Source organism: Glycine soja, chromosome 2 (assembly GCF_004193775.1).
Source record: "Glycine soja cultivar W05 chromosome 2, ASM419377v2, whole genome shotgun sequence".
Taxonomy (NCBI): domain Eukaryota; kingdom Viridiplantae; phylum Streptophyta; class Magnoliopsida; order Fabales; family Fabaceae; genus Glycine; species Glycine soja.
This window is the reverse complement of record NC_041003.1, coordinates 48,311,616-48,335,664: the sequence shown is the minus strand read 5'-3', so window position 1 is coordinate 48,335,664 and position 24,049 is coordinate 48,311,616. Positions and strand designations below refer to the sequence as shown.

The following is a 24,049-nucleotide window of genomic DNA, read 5'->3' as shown; positions in this document are numbered from 1 at the left end:
TATTGTACATGGTAAGGTTTTTATTTTTTATTTTTGTAACAATTACTTTGAAATTGTATATATTTAAAATATTTTTAATTGTTTAGCAGCAGTGTAAAAATCTCTACTCATAAAATGTATGAAAACGAAACTCTTGAAAAGATATGTACGTAGAACCAGTCTGACATCCTGCATACATATATATATATATATAGAAATACAATGAATCTTGAGCATAAGAATATAAAAATTAGAGCAAAAGCATGTCCTACATATACATAAACAAAACAAAAAAGTAGTAGAAATTTAACTAAACTCCGTATAAAAAATAATTAAGTAATTAACTCAAATTTGAAAATTAATAATTAATAAGTAATAATATCCTAGTACATAATATGCAATTATTAAAAGATCTGATCTCATATATAATTATTCAAAAGAAGCCAAACAGGAGTAGATATCCAGACGCAGAGCCGATGTATCACGTTACGAAGATAATCCCTCAGTGTTGGGAGCATCCATAAATAAATAACTGCAACGTCAATAATTGATGTACGATGCTAGAACAGCCTCTGATATTATTTTATTATTTATTGGTTCATTACAATTGCCAAAAATTAATGAGGGGACACGTACTGCACTGTAGAATCACTGATCTGTGGACACTCCTTTTGTCTGCATGCAAATATATTCTTCAACCAAAACACTAGAGTGCCAAAAACACTATTTCAACATTATCCGTAGAACCAAAGTAAAATAAATAAATAAATGTAATTTTTACTGCATTATCCACGTACGTACCATTCTGCATTTCGCTCTCTCATCTTTCCACTACTCTTTCGTGTACGAAATAGTAAGGTTTTTACACGTGGGATGTCTAAAATTCAGATTTTTGAAGCAAATATAAAATCAAATTCCTTTTATGGCTTTTATAATTCAATAATATATCTTAAAATTGATAACGAGTGTTTAAATAATATTTACACAGACGATTCACATAGAACTCATTGGATTATTTTGGATAAATATATTTAGGAATAAAGAAGAGAGGAATTTTTCACCAAATTTATATATTTATTGATATAAAGTTGTTCTAATTTAACATGTTATCTTAATACACAATTACATTAAATATTTAAAGAAAAATTTTATTATACATATAATAATATTACTCGATTTAAATAAGATTATCTTCTGTAAAATATATAAGTAATTTATACTAAAAATAAGAGGAGGCTTTTAAGGGTTAAAAATATAATAAAGATTTTCATACTATAGCTATTCTCAAATAATTATATATGGAGTGTGAAACCATAGAAATTAAGCTCACATTGTATGCCTTTGAATAAGGTTAAAAAAAAGTTTTGGTTTCTAGATACTTAGGGAGATTGAAGGGAATGTGGGAGTGGTTATTGGATTTAGAAGGTGGGTGCAGTGGACATATGGAATCTTGATAGTCTGAGGACTATAGGCCAAATTGGTTGACTACCAGTCTGCCACAATAGTAAAATTAAAGAGGTGAAAAATGAGCGTGGTACCATCCTCATGACATGCATGATTTATGGGTTCGTGGAAATTGTTCCTTATCTAATTCAATAGGTTTGTGTAATATAGCCTCTAATTGAGATGCCAATTTAAATAGCATATTTACAAGTGTGGGGTACAGAAAAATTAATGGTACTCGAAGTAGGATTGGAGAAGACGATTTTTATTTGAGATGGTTAATATTTTTTATGCAAAAGTGAAGTCAGTAATGTTGCAAGAGAAGAACAGCAAAGACGAATAGAGATATGGAAAGCTAATTCGGTGAGGGTTTACTATGCACAAAATCAAGCCATTTAAATCTTATATATATATATATCATAAAAATTCATGTTATAGCTGCATGATAATATGAGGATTTTGCTTACCCTTATATGTTATAGCTGGTACATACTGAAATCTTTGTTAAACACATGCAGATTAATTAAATTGGTCGTGGAACTGGTACTGCGTAACATGATTGAGGGCGCTAATTAATTCAAGTTGCACTAGTTCTATATATTCTATTTTTTACGTTGTTCTTATATATTGAGGCAGGTTTTGTGAATTGTCACTTGTACGTTATTCGATAGTATGACGTTGTCTTTCTAGGTAATACACTAGCTAGGATTAATTTCGTATGGTTATGTTCGTTGGTTAGCATTTTTGTATGTGGAAATTAAGTTATAATGAGGCTCTAATATTGAGAACGTATATGGGCATGTTTAGGTTTCTCTTTGCAGCTCTTTGATCGGACATTGCAAAGGAACTCTTTGATATATCCTTTGGATTCAACGTACTTTCAGAGGCTGACCGACAGATTTCTAAACATAGGCTATATAATGGTGAATTTGTTATTGCTTACTAAGACTTGGTCGGATCTTATGGTACAAAGGTTTATTTGATTATGCTTTTTAATTAGTTGTAATTGTTTGACAATCATATCTTCTGCAAACTTTGAGTTCTTCTAGTATTCACATTTAATCAAATTTGCTTATAAAAAAAGGCTTATATATAACAATATGCTTGGTCATTTTTAAGGCAGACATTGTATTTAGGTTAATTAATTTTTGGTTGGTCATTACACTGAAGTAAGATACTCTTCCTCAAAATCTCAAAGTATACAAATTGGAAGGGATGGATTCAAAAATGTATTAAAGGATCGGTTGAATTAATTTTTTTTACACAATTATTTAAATATTTAATTTCTTATAAATAATTATTTAATGAATAATAAATTTTATAAATTGATTTATTATTAATTTCATATGTACGCTACCAGAAGAAAATTAAACAAATATCCTCTGAAATTAATTGTCCCTAAGAGGAACAACACTTTCAGACTTCAAATTTGGAGATTGATGAGACACTAGTGGAAAAAACATTTTTTACATCATTTAGAACCAATATTAAAAAATCCGTAGTAGCATTTTTTAAAACAAGTATTTTTTTTAAATCAAATAAAATTTTAACCAATTTAAAACAGTTTCCGTCAATTAATATTCAATCCCCATAACTCTCATCTCCCTAAATTTATCAACAAACTCATTCATGTCTCTTCATCAGTTAAACCCATCCCCCACTTTTCCTAATTTATTTCGCACTGCATTCTCTCTTCTCATTATCATCACCTAATCCCAATTCACCACATTTCACAAATCTTCCTCTTCTCTTCGTGAGGTTCTCCCAATCCATTCCCAGTTTCACAAATTTGAAATTTTCCTTACCATCCCAAAGGGAAATCAAGTTCGTACATGGATCAATAAGACGAAGAAGCAATTTCCAAAATCATGAATTAGTTGACAAGATCGAAGTTGTTCCTAATGGTCTCTCCACTGATTCAAATGTGTCTAAAAGGCACTAAGTGTTGTTTGATTTTTCTTTCTCTCTTATTCACTTGTAGTTCCCTTGCTTTGGCAAAAAAATATGAACTCTTTTAGTGTTACCTTAATAATAATTTTTAATTAAGCAAGTTGAACGAGAGGAAGGTTGGCTTAATAATAGGGGACAGGTGAGAAAGAGCAAAAGTGAGAATCAACAATGAATGAAAGGAGGAAATGTACGTGAGTGATGGTGATGTGGATGAGAGTGAGAGAAATGATTATATATTTCTAGTTATTCAATAAAAATATTATATCTAACAAATTGTAATTAATAGAGTGTAGTGCCACATTTTTTCTTGTGTATGTTAAATATTCTTTTTTCTCTATTCATTTCTTTTTCGTCAATTCAAACTTCATCTAAGAATTATTGTAATGACCAATAAATTTTGACCAGGTTAATACGCGGTTATAGGCTAGTCATCGTTGCTTTTTGAAATACAACTTATAATTTTTCTCTCTTATATTTGCTCCCTCGAGAAGTGTAAAAATACATTTATTTTTTCCTCCATCTCATTTTTTACCCAATTTATTCTTATCTCTCTTTTCTTTTACCATCACGTCATTCGTCACTTTCTCTTCACCTTTATATTTTATCTGCCATATTCACCCCATCTCTAGGCGTACATCAATCTGCGTTCTTCTCTCCTTATATGGTAAACATTACTAATAATAAATGAGAAAAAAATAGTACACCGGATTAATTTATCAAAATTTAAATATTAATTAATTTAATTTGAAAATTATAAAACAATATTTTAATTAATGTAATTTTTGAACTTTCGGATGAAGAAGAAGCAAAGGCAACACAACTATCAAATTACAGCAGCAGCAAAAAATTACTGCACGTGTATAAAATAATCGGGTGGTAAAAAATTATCATAAACATCCTTTGATTGTCTCCAAAAGTCTAAGATTTTTAACTCTTTTTCATAAAGTCTCTGGGCACCTATCTTTTACAAACTTACACCAAATCATAAGTTTTATCAAATAAAATATATAAAAATACATAAATATAACTTGAAAACTCACATTAAAATACAATCAAAAATAAATTTATCACATGACTAACAAACACATGAGCCCTAAACACTATACAACTTAACGACGAAATAAATTAGTTAGGGAGAGCTTTTAGCAAAGAGTCTCATCCGGGCCACCCAAATCCCCCCAGTTAAGAATTCTAAAAACTTCATGCAGAAAAAAACTACAGGACTAAGTTCCATAAAAAACATGCATGTGTTGTATTATTATGTCTTGCCTAAAGGCACACAAATACATAGGTAAAAAGCATATACAATAAGTGCTTTATTTTATTTTGAAGGCACACAAAAGTCTAAAATAAATGTTTTTGATCCTTCTCTAGTAATTATCATCCTAAATTCCTAATTGGTAGGGTTGTTCCAATAGAGCATGTTCACATTTGTAGTAGTAGCAGGGGTTTAGACATTACCTCCACCTGAGAAGTCACTCAAATCATGGTGATTAGCATTGTTATTGGTAGCTTTTGTTCCAACAAGTTCACATTTGTTAGAGTGAAATGGGTAGAAGGGCTTGAACCTCCAGCAAAGAAATCATTCAAATCAGGGTGATTAACGGTGTTTGATTCTGAGGCCACTAAGAGCGCTACTCATTGTAGTAGCGTAACCATTAGCATAACTACTATTTATAATAGGTTGAACATCTGGATTCAAGATTAAATTGATTTATTTTTAAAATTTTGAAAATCAAATTATACCTTTTAAAATTTTAAAGATTAAATTGATTTAATTTAAAAAACTTAAGAATCAAATTAAATTTTTTAAATTTTTTTGGAAATACCATTTAAAATAAATTGGAGACTAAATTGATACTTAAAAGAAAAAAAATGCTATCAAGACATAGACACATGACGTGACGATACCCATTTTCATGGAATTCTCTAAATTTTCATGAATTATTAATCATGCATGGCAATAACTAATAAATAAAAATGTAAGATTCAGTCTTTTTAAACCCAGTCCAACAAAACTCAATGCAATATGACTCTCTTTGTGCAAGTCTTATTACTACATTTTTTATTAAGTCGTGAAAATATTTCTAATATATATGTTGTTCATTAGGAAAAAAAAGGACATAACAAATTGACATGTAATATGAGTAATTACGATTTTAACATATTTACCAATAGGAATTTTAACATATTTGCCAATTTTGTTATCATTCAGTTCTTCTAAATATGTAAGAATAACAATAGGAATTTAAAAGTGTATTTTTTTTAGTCATAACACAAAATGTGAATTGATTATTAGTGGATCATTAAAATATTACATTATTGTATAAATCATAAATATATACTTTATTTAGTATAAGTAATTATTATTTTGACTTTTTGAAAAAAAATGTTATCTTTTAAAGTCAACATACTGGTCAAGATGAAAATAATACTTAAATACTATTTATTTAGTTTAGATGATTCACCCCAGATTAATATAATATATTTGACTTAAGAGAAAATATTTTTGAACATTTAATTTTTTTAAACAAGTTAAAATTTAAATTATGTTAGTTAATTCCTAATAAATTATAAAAATATTTTATCTATAATTATTAATAAAGACAATTATCCCCTTTGATGTATACATTTCATATTCCTAATTTACTCTTTAATATATATAATTATTTTATTTCTTTTATAAACCTTCAAAAAGTAACTATTATAACTATTTTCTTCAACTTTTTTTTTAAAATACACGTATAGGCATGAATGCCTCTTTTTCAACTAGTTAAGTATAATAAAATATAGAGAAAAGTAAAAAAAAAATATAATGTAACAACTATTATAGATTATTTTTATATGTTTTACTATATATGCTGATCATAAATAAAGAAAATAAAATATACCATTGATTATGAATTAAACATTTTCACTACCTTTTTATCTTCTAAACCTTGTTTTTTCTCAATTAGTTAATCAATATCAATTAAAAACGTAATGCTTTTTAATGATCATTAAAAATATATATTTAAACTATTATATAAATCATATATAGAGAAATATGGAAGTATACTTTATAAGAATATAAGTAATTACTATTTTGAGTTTTTCAAATTCTTTTCTTACTAATCATACTGTTCATAAAATAAATAAATAAAAATTACATAATAAAAAATCATTAATTGTGATTTTAACATATTTACCAATTTTGTAACCATTCAGAAATTTTTTTCCTTCTAAATATGCAATAACAATAGGAATTAAAAGGTGTATTGATTGTTAGTCAATAATTACGTTATTACTTTTATATAAATAATAAATATATGGAAATTATTATATAATTTATTAATTATAGTATAAATAATTATTATTTTTGACTTTTTGAAATATTTGTTATCTTTTAATGTTATTCATACTGGTCAAGATGAAAAAAATACTTAAACAATATCTATTTCATTTAGATGTTTCTCAATTTGTTATCTCTGTTTAATATATATATATATATATATATATATATATTGATCACAAATAAAAATAATAAAATATATATGATTAAAATATCAATAGTTATGATTTTAGCATATTAACCAAATTTTTTGTCATCCATTCATTATTTTTTTTCTAACTTTTTAAGAAAAATAGATATTAAAAAGTCCATTATTATAAGTGAATCATTCAAAAAATAAATCACAAATAGAGAAAACTAGTTACACAATTTATCATATTATAGGTAATTATTTTTTTATAAAAAAATGCTATTTTTAATCTTATTCATACTGGTTCAGATGAAAATAGTCCTTAAATAATATTTATCCAATTTAGATCTTACACCCTTAATTAATAATATATTTGACTAAACAAAATGTATCTTTTACTTTCAAGTTTTATTTTTTGTAGTCAGTTTTCTTAATTTTTTTTCAAGAAATCACAATCTAATTTTTATTAGTTATTTCTTATTAAATTTTAAAAATATTTTATTAAGTATACCAACATGCAGAGAGAAATAAAAATACAAAATATAATGTGATTGAACTTTTTATCGTAAAAGCATTGAGATAATACTTATTGATCTTAATTTTGCATGATTAATAATATATTTAAATGAGTATACATTATCTAAAACGTGTCATTTTCAATTTTTATTTTCTTATACTTTTTTAAATTTTTTAAAAAGCAAATAGCATTTAAAAGTGGTTTAATTGGTAGCAAATCATGAAAATTAAAAATGAGATGAATGAGAATTCAGTAAAAGTTACTTACAAATGTTATTGGTACTAGTTAGTTTCTCATTTACAGTACAAATGTTTTAAAAGTTTATAATAAAAAAATTAAGAGAATAGTATATGTTTTGAATGTTAATAATAATTATTTTATTTTATTATATAAAAACATCTCTAATGGAAGTACTTATATGAGTGTTTAACTTTTAAGTAACCGTTGCTTAACTTTTTTCTTTCACTGACATGACATTGCTTATATAAGCACAGTTCCTTAATAAATTAACAACATAAATGAAATATTTTTAAATATTGTAGGATTTACAAATTAAGTTAATCATTCTCTCCATCAACTTTAACCTTAGAGTAAATTTTCATGTAGAATGTTTAATCAAATTTTAAGACTTACAAAATTATGATAAATAATTCATTTAAAGAGTTGTACATTGTAGATATTTTAAGAATAAATTAAAGAGATGCAATTTTTTAAATTGAGAAAAAATATAATATTTTTTTTCTGAACCGAAATAAATTATTTAAATAAAAATATATAATCTTAATTTTTTTTATCTGTAGAAATTGAACATATTATCAAAGAGTTTGTAACAGTCATATTCTATTTCATCAATGGAACTAGACACTATGATTACAATAGTTTTAAAATTTATCTTTAAAGTATCTTCAATTTGTCACAATACATCAAGATTTATTGTTTAAATTAAATTAAAAATTGAAATTAAACGACATATTTTTAATTAACTAACGATGTAACTCACTAACTAATAAGTAGTATTTCACATAATTGACACAATAATATAAAATCTCACTTGTACATGTGAAATATGATTTATCTATTAAAAAAACTTATATTTAATTATCTTTTTATGCACAAAATTTTCTTGGAGTCAATAATAATTACATGATGAGTGTAATTAATTTTTGACCCATGAATTAGTAACATCCTAATCTTGGACACAAAATAAAAATGTAATTAAGTTAAATACATTTGTTTTCATCTATAAATAATCTCACAAGCAAATTGCAATAAGAAAAATAGAGCACAATAAATTAGAGTTATCAAACTTGGCCAAACGAACCTAAATGAGGACGAAATCTAAATATTTTTAATTTTAAGAGGAAAAAAATAAATTATAATTATACTATGTAGTAAAAAAACAAAAAGAAAAGCAACATAGGATAGGACAGGCATCCCTTAGGATTTGGAGTGGCTTTTTGAACATTCATTGAGATGGAGACAAATTGGAATGTGTCTGAGACCGGGATTTGCGTCCAATGCATCCCAATGACCAACCTTTCTTAAAGCTTTCTCCACTTTTTTCTTTCGTTTTGGTGTTGTGCACTAACGGCACCTTCATCATATATTCACCCCTTTCACTCTCATTTTTTTCTTTCCTTTTAATTTTATTTCAATTTTGGAGTCAATACACGCTCAGATTCATCATCATCTCAGTCTCTTCAACCTTCAAACCTCCGCGTTTTCTAGTGCCTTGTTGCTACTTACACCCTATTGTTGAAAAGTCAATCCCCCACAAATCCCTTTTTCCACATCCACCCCTTCTCCATTTCCTTCCTTCAAAACATTGCTTACCCTTCTCTTTTTTCCCCCAAAGTTTCGTTCTTTTGTATCTTCTCTCATTCAAAGTTTGAGTCTTCCGCATTTGGGGTGCCCTGAATTGCCGTGCAAGTTCAGATCTGCTTACGTGAGTCTTCATTCATGTGATCAAGCATGCGTTTTCACGTTTTATGCGTTTCAGACTCTGGGGTTTTATGCGGTGGTTTTTATTGGTTTTTTTTTTAATTGCATTGGTTGCTGTAACGTGGCATATTAACTACTTTATGTTGTGATGCAGTTTTTTTTTTTTTTTTGTGTGTGGGAAGAAAACGGTTAAAGGATTGTGTTTGTGTCTGTTGGCTATAGCTATGCATTAAAGTTGTGATTTTGAAGGGACTATATTGGTGTGAGTAGGGGGTTTAATCTAAATTTATAAGGGTTCGTTTCTGGGATTTCAGAGAATTCATATTTGAATCGGTGAAGATTTTGAAAATGATCGTGAGAAAAGGCATGGGGCGAGCAAAGTCACTGCTTTTGCTGCTTATGGTGCTTTTGTTTTCCTTTGCCACTTATAATTTGGTAGCTATGATCATGGACCATAAGGCAGATGGGTTGGAGTCTTTGAATAGAAAAATGATGGTATCGGGAAAGACTAATTCAAAGTTTCATGTTGCCGTGACCGCAACCGATGCCGCTTACAATCAATGGCAATGCCGGATTATGTACTATTGGTATAAGAAAGTGAAGGACATGCCTGGATCAGATATGGGGAAATTCACCCGTATTTTGCATTCTGGAAGGTCAGACCAGCTGATGGATGAGATTCCTACTTTTGTGGTTGATCCACTTCCTGAGGGCTTGGATAAGGTAAATGTTTTTTCTGGTACCCCTGCAGAATTTGTATCTTTTTAGCCCTTTTAAACTTGTGTTTTTTTGGGTGAATTTCTGACCTAATAGCAAATTTACAAATCCTGTCATACAGAATAAGCCTATTCCTTTCACAACTTTGGGGTGTGGGGGAGAAGTAGAAGGTAAAAGGGGGATGTTTGTTTGGTAAAAGTAATATGTTTTAACTTTTAGGGTTCGTTTGATTCTATAAAATTATGGTACTTGACAAAACAAATATTTCTGTTCCACCTTTGATTTGAAAAAGTATTAGAGGACAACACAAATCAAGCAGAAGAAATCTATAATTTTTGTTACTTAGAAAACCATGGGACAACTTTTTGTCCCAGGTACAACGTATTAAAATAACATATATATATATATATATATATAATATATATATCCCTATTTTTATCTCCTTAATAACTGGAAAAATAATAACTAACCAACTTAATAATTTTAAAAAGGAAACATTGGATTTTTTGTTCTAATTTCTCTCTTTTATCTCGGTAAACACATTAAATTTGATATAAATTATATTAAGATAATTAATATTAGGTATTTTAGTAAATTTTTTATATCATTTTATTTGTGGTGTTCATTATTTGTCAACGATTTACAAAATAAAAAATTGTCCTGTGACTTGTATCTTTGTCCTGTGCTGTTCTTATTGTCCAGTACCATATTTCTTACAAATCAAATGGACCCTTAATTTGTTGCTACTTAATTGTGCAATAAGCTGTCTAAAAGAATGCACAGAATGATCGTTATTTGTTACCAAGTCGAATGTTCTCCTCATCATACATAACAAGAGTTTATTTTTCTAAAGGGAGGAAATTTCTCTTCACTTGAAGCAAATGCAATGAGACGTGTTTAGGGGGAAATGGGATTTTGGTTTATATGATGGTTTTGTTTGAATATCAGCACTTTTTTTTTTACTATTATGGCACTGGTTATTTTATTTATTTGGTGTTTTGTGGCATTCGGTCTGCCTTATAATGTAGTAGTAATGATTGTTGCTAGTTTTTGGATTTGAAAAGCCATTTCCATTTTTTCTTCTTCTTGTCACCAAGTTAATCTTTTTATTGCTGATAGTGATTGACTCACAACTGATTTTATATCCAAGTATTTTGTTGCTACTGTTTAAGGTCCAATGCAAAAAGTTGATTGTGTAGTAGGGACAACAGAAACTGAAGTGCAGAAAGATAATATGTTAATATGCAACTACATTTTGAGCATTTATGGTATAATTACACCCATAACATAGCATCATCTTGGTTTAAGAAAAAAACTAGGGACTTGTCCATAGTACCATGTTGAAGTTACATATTAATTGTTTTTAATGTACCTCTACAGAAGACTGTATGATTCACTTAATCACATGTTATTATATGAAGCTTGGTGGACTCTTCATGTCATTATCCTTGCATATTGTATTGTCCCTGTCAAATAATGAAGGTTTATGCACACAGAAAAAAGGGGAATAGAGATGAAAGTTGCTAAGAACTGTTGCAGTTATTTTGCTTCTTTATTTCTGAAATAATCTGTTTCCATCCCTGTTTTCCTTGTATGCCTACCTAGTAACACAGACAATATCTTAGTGATTTTGATTTTCTCCTCTCTCTCTCTTTTCCTTAGTAACTGATTTTTTTTTCTTCAAGCAAGGTAATGTTAGAGCAAAAGAGTGAGTATTTTTCCATTTACTGTGCATCTTACTGTGTGTATATTCCAAATAGTCAAATGTGTACCAGTAGTATTTATTGAAGTTTTGCAGCTGAGGGTACTCTCTTAGCTGAGATTAGTATGTGAACTCACAAGTCTCAATAAGTGTATGCCCAAATAAGCTGGTTTTGAAGAATGAGTTTCAATAACCTATATTTAGGTTCATACTTGATTTTCAGTCATGCTGTCCAGTAGCAAGTCTGTTGACTTAACACGTTCTACACTGTTGATAGTTATCAACTCTATCATGAATGTCATTGTTTGTGATCTTTCTATATTATTCCCAATTTCCCATCAACTAACGCTGTCATCAAAATTTATATCCTCTTATTTTTGGTGCAGGGTTATATTGTCCTAAATAGACCATGGGCTTTTGTTCAGTGGCTGGAGAAAGCAGATATTGAGGAAGAGTAAGTGTCTTAATTCTGCTTTTCTACAATTTTTATGCTCTCCAACAATGAAATCTAAGAGGCAGCACATTTTATGATTGGTGCAGATATATTCTGATGGCAGAACCTGACCACATATTTGTAAAGCCTTTGCCTAATTTGGCTCAGGGAACCCTGCCCGCAGCATTTCCATTTTTCTATATAAAACCAGATCAGAATGAAAAAATAATCAGGAAATTCTATCCTGAGGAAAACGGTCCTGTTACTGATGTTGATCCAATTGGCAATTCTCCTGTAATCATTAAGAAGGTGAAATCTCAATAGTCTGCATACTGTGCTTGATTGATTTTAGTAGTTATATTGTGACCCATATAGCTGTAATTGTTACTGTTATAGCTATTATCAGATTTTTGTGATTTTCCCATAAGCAACATATTCTTTCATTTAAGGCATTGAATTTTCTTTATCATCAGTCTTTGATGGAGGAAATAGCTTCCACATGGGTAAATGTTTCATTGAGAATGAAAGATGATCAAGAGACTGATAAAGCTTTTGGATGGGTGCTTGAAATGTGAGTATTACCATAGAAATTCACGAATTCACGATTCGGAGGCTTCATTTTTTATTATTTATCATTTACTGATGTTCTTTTCATTTTATAATTTTTCCTGGACCGTGGTCTGTATTAATAGGTCTAACCTTCTGCTGCTTTGATTCTCTGTTGAGTAAAGGTATGCTTATGCTGTGGCATCTGCATTGCATGGTGTAAAGCATAATCTTCGCAAAGACTTTATGCTTCAGGTTTGAATTGCTTGTGTTGTTTTGTATTTGTTACTTAAGGAATTTATACACTAGTCAATGACATGCATCATTGGAATGTTTCAGCCACCTTGGGACTTAAATGTTGAGAATAAGTTTATCATCCACTATACATATGGATGTGACTATAATATGAAGGTGAGTTCATTCTCCTTAATGCAACTATGATGTGAAAGTAAGGTAGAGAAACTATGTTTCTGTGGTCAGTATTACTTTTGCAGTTTTGCTTATGTCTGTCCATGTATAAAATGTGAGTCTTGCATGCTTAGTTGTTTTATGTGTAAGGTATTTACTCCTTATTACTTCATCCAGGGGGAACTGACATATGGGAAGATTGGAGAATGGCGTTTTGACAAGAGGTCTTATCTTTTGGGTCCTCCACCCAAAAACCTGCCCTTACCGCCTCCAGGAGTTCCTGAAAGTGTGGTAAGTGCATGCTTCAAATTTTTTGGTTCTATTGCTTTGAAATTATTAATCAAAGTCATCTTGATTAGTTAATGTTGGAAAGTTGATATTTCCCAAACAGTCTAAATTGTTATCTTCTTTCTTGATTTTAATGTTTCTCAAATAGCTAGCATCACTTGAAAAAGCCAGGTGATTAAAGGTTTGACGATAACTACAAATATTGATGTCTATGTAATGCTCAGAAAAAGTCCTTCTTAATACTGATTGACCAATCCTCTTTTCTCATGTCGTTTGTGTTTTTAAATACTCCAAAAGGAGGAGTTTTGGTACACTCTGTACCTATCTTTCACACTTGCCTATCTATTTCAATCTCCATCATTTCAATTTTTTGCTTTGCTTTATTAACCCATAATAAGATCAGAATTTCTTCTCATTATATCTTAATTTAAATTTTAGAATGTTGATTTTGCATGTAAAATTAGTAATAAGGAATTTTATGATGGTTCAGCTTTCTGACAGATGGCTATATAAAAAAAAGGTTCATCATATGTAGCTTTAGTTTGTGGCGGCAAAGATAGTAAAACCAATAATATATCATTCTAATTTTTGCATGCTAAGTGCTTCAAATAATTAAATTAAATTGAGCAAATTACCACTGCAAAACCTAATCAAATGCTAATCATGTTGGCATGTCCACATAGGATGCAAATATATCCACAGGAAATCAACTGTGTATTTTGGGTAGGGAGTCTAATTTTTGATGAGGATGAATCGTGATTGATAATGTGGCTGTTTTTTCTCCAAAATTTTACTCGTGAAGATCTATGAATAGCTGCAATTTTTTTTGTTGCCTATGTCCATTAATGTTATGTTATGCCATTAGTACACGGTATTAGAATTAGCCTTGTTTTAGTGGCGCATCTATTATAGCATTTGGTGGACCACTGGACCTCAATGGCAATGGAAAATCAATTAAATGGAAAAGATTGGTTCTATGCAAGTGTTTGGTGGGGTTTTGATGTGATTTTACATAGTCTTTGCTAAACCTTCATACGACAGGTGTTTTAACTGAAGCTTCATTAATGCCATTTTGTGCTTCTTCAGTGATTGCTAGTTTTTGTCAATTAATAGATACTGCAATAATCATTTTCAGGTGCGGCTTGTTAAAATGGTCAATGAGGCTACTGCAAACATACCTGAATGGGATTCATTAAACAAAAGCTGAGGGAATGATGATAAACCATAAAGCCAGTGATTTTGAGATGAGGACTACAAATACCATATCAAAAATAGATTAGTTTAAGCAAATAGGAGTTGTGATAAATACAAATGATGCTTGTGCTTTCTATGAAAATAGATTTTTTTTTCTTTTAATGGCCAGGAAATTCTTTTACATTCAAACGTATACAAGACCTTTACAATCTATTACACTGTTGTAGTTTTGCAAACTGATTGTTATCATATTGCAACCAATGGAATGGCATCTTATCCCTTTTGTTTTCCCCCACCTTTGGTGGATGAAACTAATCTCTGACTCTCCTCACTAGTGTTTTTCTACTAGTTAAAAGCACCAATATTGCATAGACCCTTCAACTGCATAGGCTAGGATTGCTTACCCCTGAGCCACTCGAGAGGGTTTGTGGTGTAAGCTCTACCGCATTGGCTGTGTAGTAATAAAAAAGGATCAGGAAAAAATAAGTGTCTTTAATGGAAGGAGTTTGTACCATTATGGCGAGGTTAAAAAATTTACAAGTACGATACCAAAAAATTATAAGATTGATGTAATTTATTTATGACAATATTAGAATAGAAGTTTTAATAGTTTGCGAGAAACTGAATATCAGTTAATATAAAAAATATTTAAATATGAAAACATCATTCATTTTGGATAGGAGGAAGAATCTGTGTTTTGATTCTTTGTACGTAGAATTTTCTTAAAACAAGCATAATTATGTATCACGAAATGGAATAATTTTTTACCAATTGGATTGGGGATATTTTGGTCTCTAACTCGTGACAAAAAAAAAATGAATGGAATAAATTATTTTTAGATCATTTAATATTTATTATTTGATTTTTCTAACGTGCAATAATACACACAATAAAATTAATACTTATTACTAATGATTCTTTCAAATTAATTATTATCTTCTTATTTTGATTACTAAATTCAATTTCAATCAAAATAATAAACATCTATCTTTATTAAATAGATTCATTTTCTATAGTATTTTTACCTTAAAAATAATAATCTCTTTTAAAAAAAATCAAAATAATATTTAAAGACCATAATGATATTCATCATTTTTTAACTTCCTATAATATTTTTTCCTACAAAAATATATCTCTTTTATTTATTAATTCAATTCTTATGATATATTTTTCTTTTAAAAAACAATAGTTATATATATTTTTTCTTTTTCTACGATATATTATCGAATCAAGATTAATCTAATAAGTCACTATTAGACTCACACGACCTAATTTATATTAAAAAAATCATACTTATAAACTTGTACACTTAAAGTTTAACAAAATTCATCATATTCAAAATCATGTGTTTAAAACTTTAGAGCATTTTTCTTTTTCAAAATTCAACATAATCTAAATTATTTATTCTTTCACATTGAAGGTCCAAAATATACGCATATGTTATTTCGTAAAGCTCCAAATGATATGCTTCTAAAAAGTCCTAACACTTAAACATGAAATCACACTAAGGTGAATCGACTTAAGATATAACTGTGTTGGATAAAAAAATTGAGTTTTATTACTTACTTTACTAAGTTGTTAAAACAAAAACATTCAAAAATAAATTACTTCACTTCAAAATCAAAATCAATTGTAAAATAAATTTAAATCAAAATATTCTAAAAAATAATTAAATCATTTTTGGAATAGTGTTAGCAAATGTTTTAAATACATCCTTTACTATTTGTTGAAATTAATCCGATATCATAATTGTGGTATCGCTAAATTTGCAAATACTCACTGATCACTTATGAGCCTAAAATAAGTTGTTGCGTTGTAAAAAAACCGTCATAATTTATAAGATCGTCCGAAGTTGTGAAACTATAGTAAATTTTTAAATTCATATTTATACAAGTCTGAAATTATTTTTATTTAATCCTTTGTCTAAAATAATTATTTCAATTGTTAATCGTTGTGTTAAGAAAAATAAAGAGAGACAATTAAATCCCTACTTTAGATAGATATATTTCCTATAAGACCAAGACATATCCATAATCCACCATCCAACAAGGATTACTTATTTATAAGTTGGAGTAAACCCCGACTAGGTAAAAGGGAGAAAGTAAACCGTATGTATATCACTGGTTATATAAACACGATAACACTAACACAGATGCAAACCACTAGACACTTGTACTTAAGCATGCTTCACAAAGTCATTATCATATCCCATTATCCAACTATAGACGAGCGCTTCATACCTACCAATCTTCCCAACTAGTCTGAAGCTTTGAGGTAGTAAAAAAAGGGGCTAGCATCATGTATCACCAGCAGCTAGAAGACGGTAACAAATTCTTACAGGCGCATGGCGCATGGCGCACCATTATGACATTTCCACTAGAGAAGTGAACAAACCATAGTTATACCACCAATTCCAGAAGATACATACAAGCTCCAAGATGACTGGATTTTATTTATCACCCTCTGTCCACCATAAAGATGCTTGTTTATCTTCAATCAACCAGACTTGAGAGCTCAGCAAATTCTACAATAGTTTACAAGCAAACTATGTAAGAGTAAATTCAGCAGTTCACACATAATGACTGATCAACGGTTCAGAAGATACAGCCATGAATCCTAATACTTCCCAACACTGTTTACGAAGATGGTAATAGAGGCTAGGCTAAAAAAGAAGCTAGACAACTAGACACAAGATAGGAATTTGAAAAATCAGAGGAAGTGTATATTTGTGGCACAAATTGTCCATTTTAATTTTTGCGAGTTTTAAACATAATGAGAAAAATAATAATTTGGTACCCACCTTTTGTAGTAGCAACCTCCTGCAACATGTCTAGGCAGATAAACTCCAAAAAATCAATGACAAGGAAGTAGAGTTGGAGTTTGAAGGGGTAGCAAAGGAATGCAGCACGTTTGTAATAATCCTTCAAGGATCTCAAATATGTAATTATGTTAGCAATCCAAAAATAAACAAAATGAAAGGCATCCTTCAAACAAACAGCAATATAATAGGGATGCTCACATACTGAATTGGATCAGTTTTGAAGAGAAATATCATCTAGTCCAATTACTTTAGTTTTCTTAATTTATCATTCAATTAGATTGGTTTAAAATTTAAATTCAATTCAATCTAAAGCAGATTGGATTGAATCAGTAACAAATATAATAAATATGATACAAAATAATTTAAAATATCAAATATCTCATCTATAAGTCAATAATAGTAGTATAACTCCTCAAATATATACTATACTATTAAAGATAAATTTACACAGCTTAATAATTATATTTAAATACCCTTTACTCAAATAGTTACTAAAATAATTATCTTTAATTAAATATTTTTCATAAATAAGTATTAAGTTATGTGATAATTTTACAAAAAAATAAATAAAAATGTAAACATGAGTGATATCATAAATTTTCAAATAGTATGTCACTGTAATTTCTATTTGAATTTAGTAAGTTTTCAAAATCAAATCCGAAATCTAATCAGATTTGTTTTCAATTTTTTAGATTCTCGGTTTAGTCAGTTTTAAATTCTTTGGATCAGTTTTTTATTGGATTGGATCAGTTTATGCATACTGCTAGCAATAAATACAGATGGGAAGCATACCATCAATATTCTCATACTGACGAGCGACATCACACCAAATATTAACCTGTCCAGATTGACTGTCCTTGAAATTGCTCAGGCAGTGGAGTAAAATGCTGATTTCCATTTGGGGCCAACTGTGACTGCAACTGCTGATTATGGTGTGCTTTTAAAAGCTCCAAAGTCTGAAAATCTCGCCAACCATTCTGTTTCTCCACCTGCAGTGTAGATGGAATTTGTTTTCCAGGAAAGGGAAAACTGGCTGTCCCACTCAAACCAATTTGATGAGGATTTGACTGAGAGTAAGTAAGAGGACCATCAGGGCCTAAATCGTTGGTTGATGCAGGCAACTGATATCCATCCAACCAACTGTAATCATCCATAATTGGATTCCCACTAATTGAATCAGAAACAGTGGGTGAACCTTGTTTAGGAGGAACATGACTGAAACCAGGAGGAGGTCCAAGGTGCCTAGAAGGTCGGCTGACCAGAGATTTTTTCAAACCAGCTTGCAAGGTGGATGATGTTTTCACAACAGAGTTATCAGTGAATGTTCCAGAAGATGCAATGGCATCAATTTTGGATGATATTGCAAAGTCTTCAGCTTTTGAGAGATCATGAGCATAAAACATATTAGTACTAGCACTTACAGATTGCTGGGTAGGAACTGCAAGTGCAGCATGGTCAGAGATTGCCACAGCAGCTTTAAATGGTAAGTCAGGTTTCATCACGTGCCCATTCTCCAAGAATCTAAGTCCTTTCAAACTGTTAGCAAGAGATATTTCCTCCTCTAACCACCTCGAAGAATGTGGCTGAACTGGTTGTAGGTGTTGAGGCATCATAGGACTAACAGAAGCAGGTAAAGAAATTTGATGATTTGCATCATTCAGAGGGTTAGAAGTAGAATTAACATTAAATTTTATATCCCCAATAGAAGCTTTTGGAACTGATTCTAAACCTTCATGGGGTGCCTGTGATGAGGCAACAACCACATCAGCTCGTCTCTCAGCCACTATAGGTTTGAAAACAATAACCTCGTCATCCTCCTCTCCTTCAATGTACTGTTGGTGGTCTGGATGACCGATTCCGACTTTTGTCTTGTCTACTACGGTGTTGTCTTTCAATAAATCTTCTGCATTAGGCATACCTGAATAGGAGGAAATAACAAAATCATCTGAGATTTGAGGCTGAACACCAATTACAAATGTCTTTCCCTTTGAGTCAAAATATATCATTTTCTGATCAATCCTAACAACATTGGCTAAAGCCTTTCCGGCAGCCAAAATCCTTTTGACCCGAGCTTTTCTTTCCTTTTCACTGTCACTGCCGAGGTTATTCTTCCTTGAAAAATCCAAGATGGTTTGTGCAGGGAGAAGTGGACCAAATCCTCTTAACTCAAAATCCTCCCACAGAGCAAGCCGGTTTTCAGTTTCCCCTTCTTCATACCTGCTCATGTTATTAAAGCAAGTCTCCTCTTCATCATCTTCAATAGACATGGGCCAAACTGAAAGTAGCTTGTTCAAGAAGGATATACAATGATTCCAAAATTTTGATCTGACAGTTGCCTGATTCTCATCCACATCATTGCCTGCAGCAAGATATGGATAACATGCCAACCACTCAACAAAAACCAAAATGCCTGGTAAGAGATAACTACAAGAAGGATCCCACAGCTGCATACATCTCTCTACTACTAAACTCATCAATTCAAAAGCTGCAGTGAATGCATTCTGAAGTAGAACAGCACGCTGTACAATTTCTGCATATGTTTGACCTTCAGATTCCTTATTCACATTATGAACTGTAAATATGATAATGGAAACAATTCTGACAATGGCAAGTTTGTTCTCAAGAGTATCTGTGCCAAAATTCAGCTCTTCGTCTTGCCCTGATGATAAAAGCTCACGCAGGCCAGCGCTAACAAGAGAGAGAACTTCGGTGAGGATCTCAAGGCTATCATCCCAATATATGAGAAACAAAGAAAAGGAAAGAAGTCAGAATATAATAATCCTTAATAGTTTTATGCATATAATGGTCAGATAGAATTTGTGCATTAATAATATATACCTTGTACGAGTGAATAAGATTCCATTTAGACGGACAAGGCGTGTGCAGAAGGATTTGTAAGTGTCCTGTATATTGGATGCTCCTCCCTTTCTAAGACAGGTATCCACACCAGTATCCCTGTTCACAAGTTTTGCTTCCCCTTTTCCTCTTCCATTGACTTCAAGAGCTTTAACATCACCAGAAAGCTGAGAGTAACTTTGACGATTCTATCATGGTATTATAAAATAGATAGTTAGAAGTAATGCTAAAAAAATCATATACATGACAAAGGGGAAGAGTCAACAACACACACCATAGTATGAAAATAAACAGAGGAACAAGCTCAAGAGCTAATTCTTCACCCCCAACCATGCCAAATAAACAGAACTCCTTTATGTGAAAAGGTATGCTGGGTTGCAGTTTTCAATAATATCAAATATAATTGCATGCTTATAATGCATGCACAAACCATCTTACACATCTCAATGCTTGAATAACTTGCAAGCCAGTATGAAATTTACAACTTACAAACTTCCAATGCATTTAGCTTTGAGTACCAAACACTACAAGTAGCAGCAAAGACTTAACTTGAAACATCATAATTGTACTTCAATTTGCAAGTAAGCAAAAACACATAATAAAAAAACAAAGAACAAGATACATCTCAAACAATTGAGACTTCTAAATAAAAAAAATGCCAAGCATTTCAAAATCAACCCCATGGTCATATTACCTTCTCAAATGCAACTATCAAATTATCCCTGGCAGTTGTAAATGGACTATCCACAGCCAAACTCCGAAAATAACAATAAATAACTGCCAGCTCATCCCCAGAATATGAAGCCAACAAAGCAAGCTGAAAATAACAGACTTGTCAAATGGAATACAGTAGCCACAAACTATGATCAACAAGAAATGTGAACAGCCAAAAGCAAAACACAGCAGAGACAGGAATGCCAAAAACCTGATGATGGGGATTTCCACTTGTAGGACAAATAGATGCAGCTTGTAAATAGTAACTAGAAGCTGCTGCAAACTCACGCTTTATTGAGTCACCTTCACCATATAAGCCTTTGTAGCGTGCAAGATCACCCAAGTATATCAAACAACGATGACAAGATATTAAACCTTTCTTCATCTCAGAAGATTTTTTTCCATCCTTCTCCGTGACAACATTATTCTGTGAGTCGTCAAAGTAACCAAGTGGAAGCCCATACTTTGCTCTGATTTTCATAATAAGATCATGGTAAAATCCAGTTGCTTCTGAAAGGAAAGTCTTAAACTGCAGCCTTATTTTAGTTATCCGGTCAGGTCGAACAGGACCTTTCCCTCCCTGAGATGATTTTGAGCTTACAGAAGCATGAGCAGCATTAAAGTATGCCCTCAATTCCTCAATCCGCTTATAATGCAATTGCCACAGAGCATACTCAATATTATGCTGCTCAGAAAAAGCATGATCCTCAAGAATTATTGCTTCATAATTCTCCCGAATCTGCTGCCAAGCATTTGGATCTGATGGGACCTGCGCCTGAGCTGATCTCCTTCGCTTATTCTCCAATTCAAGATTCTAAGTGAGAAAACATTTGAGAGATTAAAAATATATCTTTTGCATTCATTCCACAGAAAGAAAAAAATCTTACGAAGTTAATTAGAAGAACAAGTAAGCCTCATCACGCAAAAAAACCACAGGTTAAGCGTTCTACATGGTTTGCCATGACAGACAGCAGCAACTCATGGGTTCTTAATTTATCACTCAAGAACCAGACAAGCGCTTACTAACCAGTGTAAGGCTGTATGCCAATTGCCAGAGGCTACCTAAAATCAAAGGGCCAAAACACCAAGCATGCAACATTTCTTGGCAATAATAGTATACACCAGAAGGTACTAATAACAAGGACTAGCAATAATTCAAAAGAATGTCATAGTAAAGAGAGCAAACGCAACCCTGCAAAGGGGGGTTATCTTCCCATTAGAGGAAGAAGAATAACACCAATTAATCAAACCCAAACCACTAAAGTCTAAAAGGATCAATGAACATGCAAAAATGGGCTCCAAAGTGCAACTTCAATATGCAGATACATTATACCAAGAGTACAGTTGAGTTAATTAAGATAAGATTGACCAGATTTCTTTACATTTGGAAGATTATGAGAGATTCACATGGATAAGACCTTATTCAGTAATCACATCTGCGATAATTGTCTGGTCAGTGAATGACGAAGAGTGAGTGAGAGAGAGAGGTGTACCTTCTCATAAAGGCGTTGTGCACGCTCCCGTGACGAAGACACTTTATCCATCTCTACAATATTGATTAAACTCTAGCTACATAAAACCTACAAATAAAAAAAATCAAATATCAAACAAAATAGCCCAGTTCAAAGAGTTGGGTTTCAAGTAACTGAGATAAAAAGTAACACGGCTGTTGTGGCACCAAAATGCGCTGATGATAAAAAACAACAAGTATGGCCTCCAGATTATATAAATTTACCCATTATAAGTGAAATTCAAAGCTAGAATACAATAAAACAACAGTTATTTCAGTTTCCAGACATCAAGTTGAACATTGAGTTCTGACCACATACACAGAAACAGAGTCGAAAACCAAAAAACTAAATGCATCAATTGTTTCAATTCCAAAATCAACTTCCCCTCAGTTTCCCACTGATAAAGCAATTGCATGAAATTCGATATAGGAAGGGTGAAATAATAAAATAGTGAACAAAAATGCGAGAGAATGCACGAGCAACGATGGTAGTACCGAGAAACAAGACCAGATCCGAGAAATTGAATTCAATAAATATACAACATGAAGAAGAAGAAGAAGGAGAAACTCACCGGTGAAAGAGGATCGAAGAATCGATCAGGCTGGAAGTGTTGGTGTTTTGGTAGGGTTTTATGAGAGAGAGAGAGAGAAGAAGAAGGAGGAGGAGGAGGCGTGGAAGTGGTTATTGTGTTGGAGGGTCGTAAAGGGATAACGCGTCTTTCTCTATCTTTCCATGCAGGCGGTCAATCACTAACGACGCCGTTTATACCACCATTTTCAACTTTCCCCTCACCTCATCTTTTTTGTTTTAATTTTGATTCTCAGTTTATCTCTAATTTTAGATTTTGGTCTCTTAGTTTTATAAATCTATATAAAATTAATCCTGAAAGTCCGATTTAGACGTTAACCATTAACACGTTGACAGTCACGTGTCAATATCAATGTCATGTGTGACGGTCACATATGTTAATGTCACGTATTAACGTCTACGTAGTTTCCTGTAAAGACTTCATTTTTTATAGGTAAAATTATATTTTTTGTCCCCCAATTTTGATTTTCATTCCCTTGTAATTTAATTTGCACATTTGATCCCCAGTTTTATAAATCTCTTTATAAATTCAGCCAAATTTTATTATTGAAGAAGTTGTATTTCAAATTTCAAACAAAAATATCATTGTCATACATAGGCCACTTAAGCACTCCTATACACATAATATTGCATGGGGAGCCACTCAGACATTCACACGTGACATTCAACGTCTTAAGTTAACGGTCAACATCCAAGTCGAACTTCTAAGACCAATTTTATAAGGATTTATAAAACTGAGGGACCAAATTTGTGAATTAAATTATAGGGGGACCAAATTCGTAATTGAAGATAAAGTGGAGGACTAATTTTACAATTTTACCTTTTTCTTATTGGATCGACGGATTATATATATCACTACAAGTATTTTTTTTGTCATTGTATGGTCAATTTTAATATATTTTTTTATTGGAAAATATTTTTGCTAGTCAAAAAGTTATGAGATTAATCCTTGAGATGTGGAAATTATTCAAATCAATTTT

General features: G+C 31.0%; 2 protein-coding genes across 3 annotated transcripts; one reads left to right on the top strand and one right to left on the bottom strand.

Annotated features, from left to right (window-relative positions):
- Nucleotides 1–8,823: 8,823 nt before the first annotated feature.
- On the top strand, nucleotides 8,824–14,894 carry LOC114401285 (hydroxyproline O-arabinosyltransferase 3-like). The gene is made up of 9 exons (XM_028363775.1): nucleotides 8,824–9,295; nucleotides 9,606–10,014; nucleotides 12,097–12,164; nucleotides 12,251–12,452; nucleotides 12,617–12,714; nucleotides 12,875–12,944; nucleotides 13,029–13,100; nucleotides 13,275–13,388; nucleotides 14,521–14,894. Exons 2-9 carry the CDS (start codon nucleotides 9,640–9,642, stop codon nucleotides 14,590–14,592), a joined length of 1,071 nt encoding a protein of 356 aa, XP_028219576.1. The 5' UTR covers nucleotides 8,824–9,295; nucleotides 9,606–9,639; the 3' UTR covers nucleotides 14,593–14,894.
- Nucleotides 14,895–16,553: 1,659 nt separating this feature from the next.
- Nucleotides 16,554–23,227, bottom strand: LOC114401277 (protein SMG7-like). Of its 2 annotated transcripts, none has more exons than XM_028363767.1 (8): nucleotides 23,053–23,227; nucleotides 22,464–22,550; nucleotides 21,182–21,784; nucleotides 20,951–21,073; nucleotides 20,239–20,444; nucleotides 18,193–20,124; nucleotides 17,380–17,510; nucleotides 16,554–17,103 (listed from the first exon to the last, which is right to left on the bottom strand). In XM_028363767.1, the coding sequence occupies exons 2-6, from the start codon at nucleotides 22,512–22,514 to the stop codon at nucleotides 18,234–18,236; spliced, it is 2,874 nt and encodes a 957-aa protein (XP_028219568.1). In that variant the 5' UTR covers nucleotides 22,515–22,550; nucleotides 23,053–23,227; the 3' UTR covers nucleotides 16,554–17,103; nucleotides 17,380–17,510; nucleotides 18,193–18,233. The 2 variants fall into 2 exon arrangements, with proteins under 2 accessions (XP_028219568.1, XP_028219557.1); XM_028363756.1 differs by having other exon boundaries at nucleotides 17,380–17,500.
- Nucleotides 23,228–24,049: the final 822 nt, after the last annotated feature.

Bases quoted from the DNA above. Each gene is read 5' to 3' on its own strand.
- LOC114401277 (XM_028363767.1), bottom strand. From the start codon at position 22,514: ATGGATAAAGTGTCTTCGTCACGGGAGCGTGCACAACGCCTTTATGAG. The intron at 21,074-21,181 runs GTTTTTGGCATT...TGTTATTTTCAG, and splicing joins GTGGAAATCCCCATCATCAG to CTTGCTTTGTTGGCTTCATA. The intron at 20,125-20,238 runs GTATATATTATT...TTGGGATGATAG, and splicing joins ATCTTATTCACTCGTACAAG to CCTTGAGATCCTCACCGAAG.
- LOC114401285 (XM_028363775.1), top strand. From the start codon at position 9,640: ATGATCGTGAGAAAAGGCATGGGGCGAGCAAAGTCACTGCTTTTGCTG. The intron at 10,015-12,096 runs GTAAATGTTTTT...TTTTTGGTGCAG, and splicing joins TTCCTGAGGGCTTGGATAAG to GGTTATATTGTCCTAAATAG. The intron at 12,453-12,616 runs GTGAAATCTCAA...CTTTATCATCAG, and splicing joins CTCCTGTAATCATTAAGAAG to TCTTTGATGGAGGAAATAGC.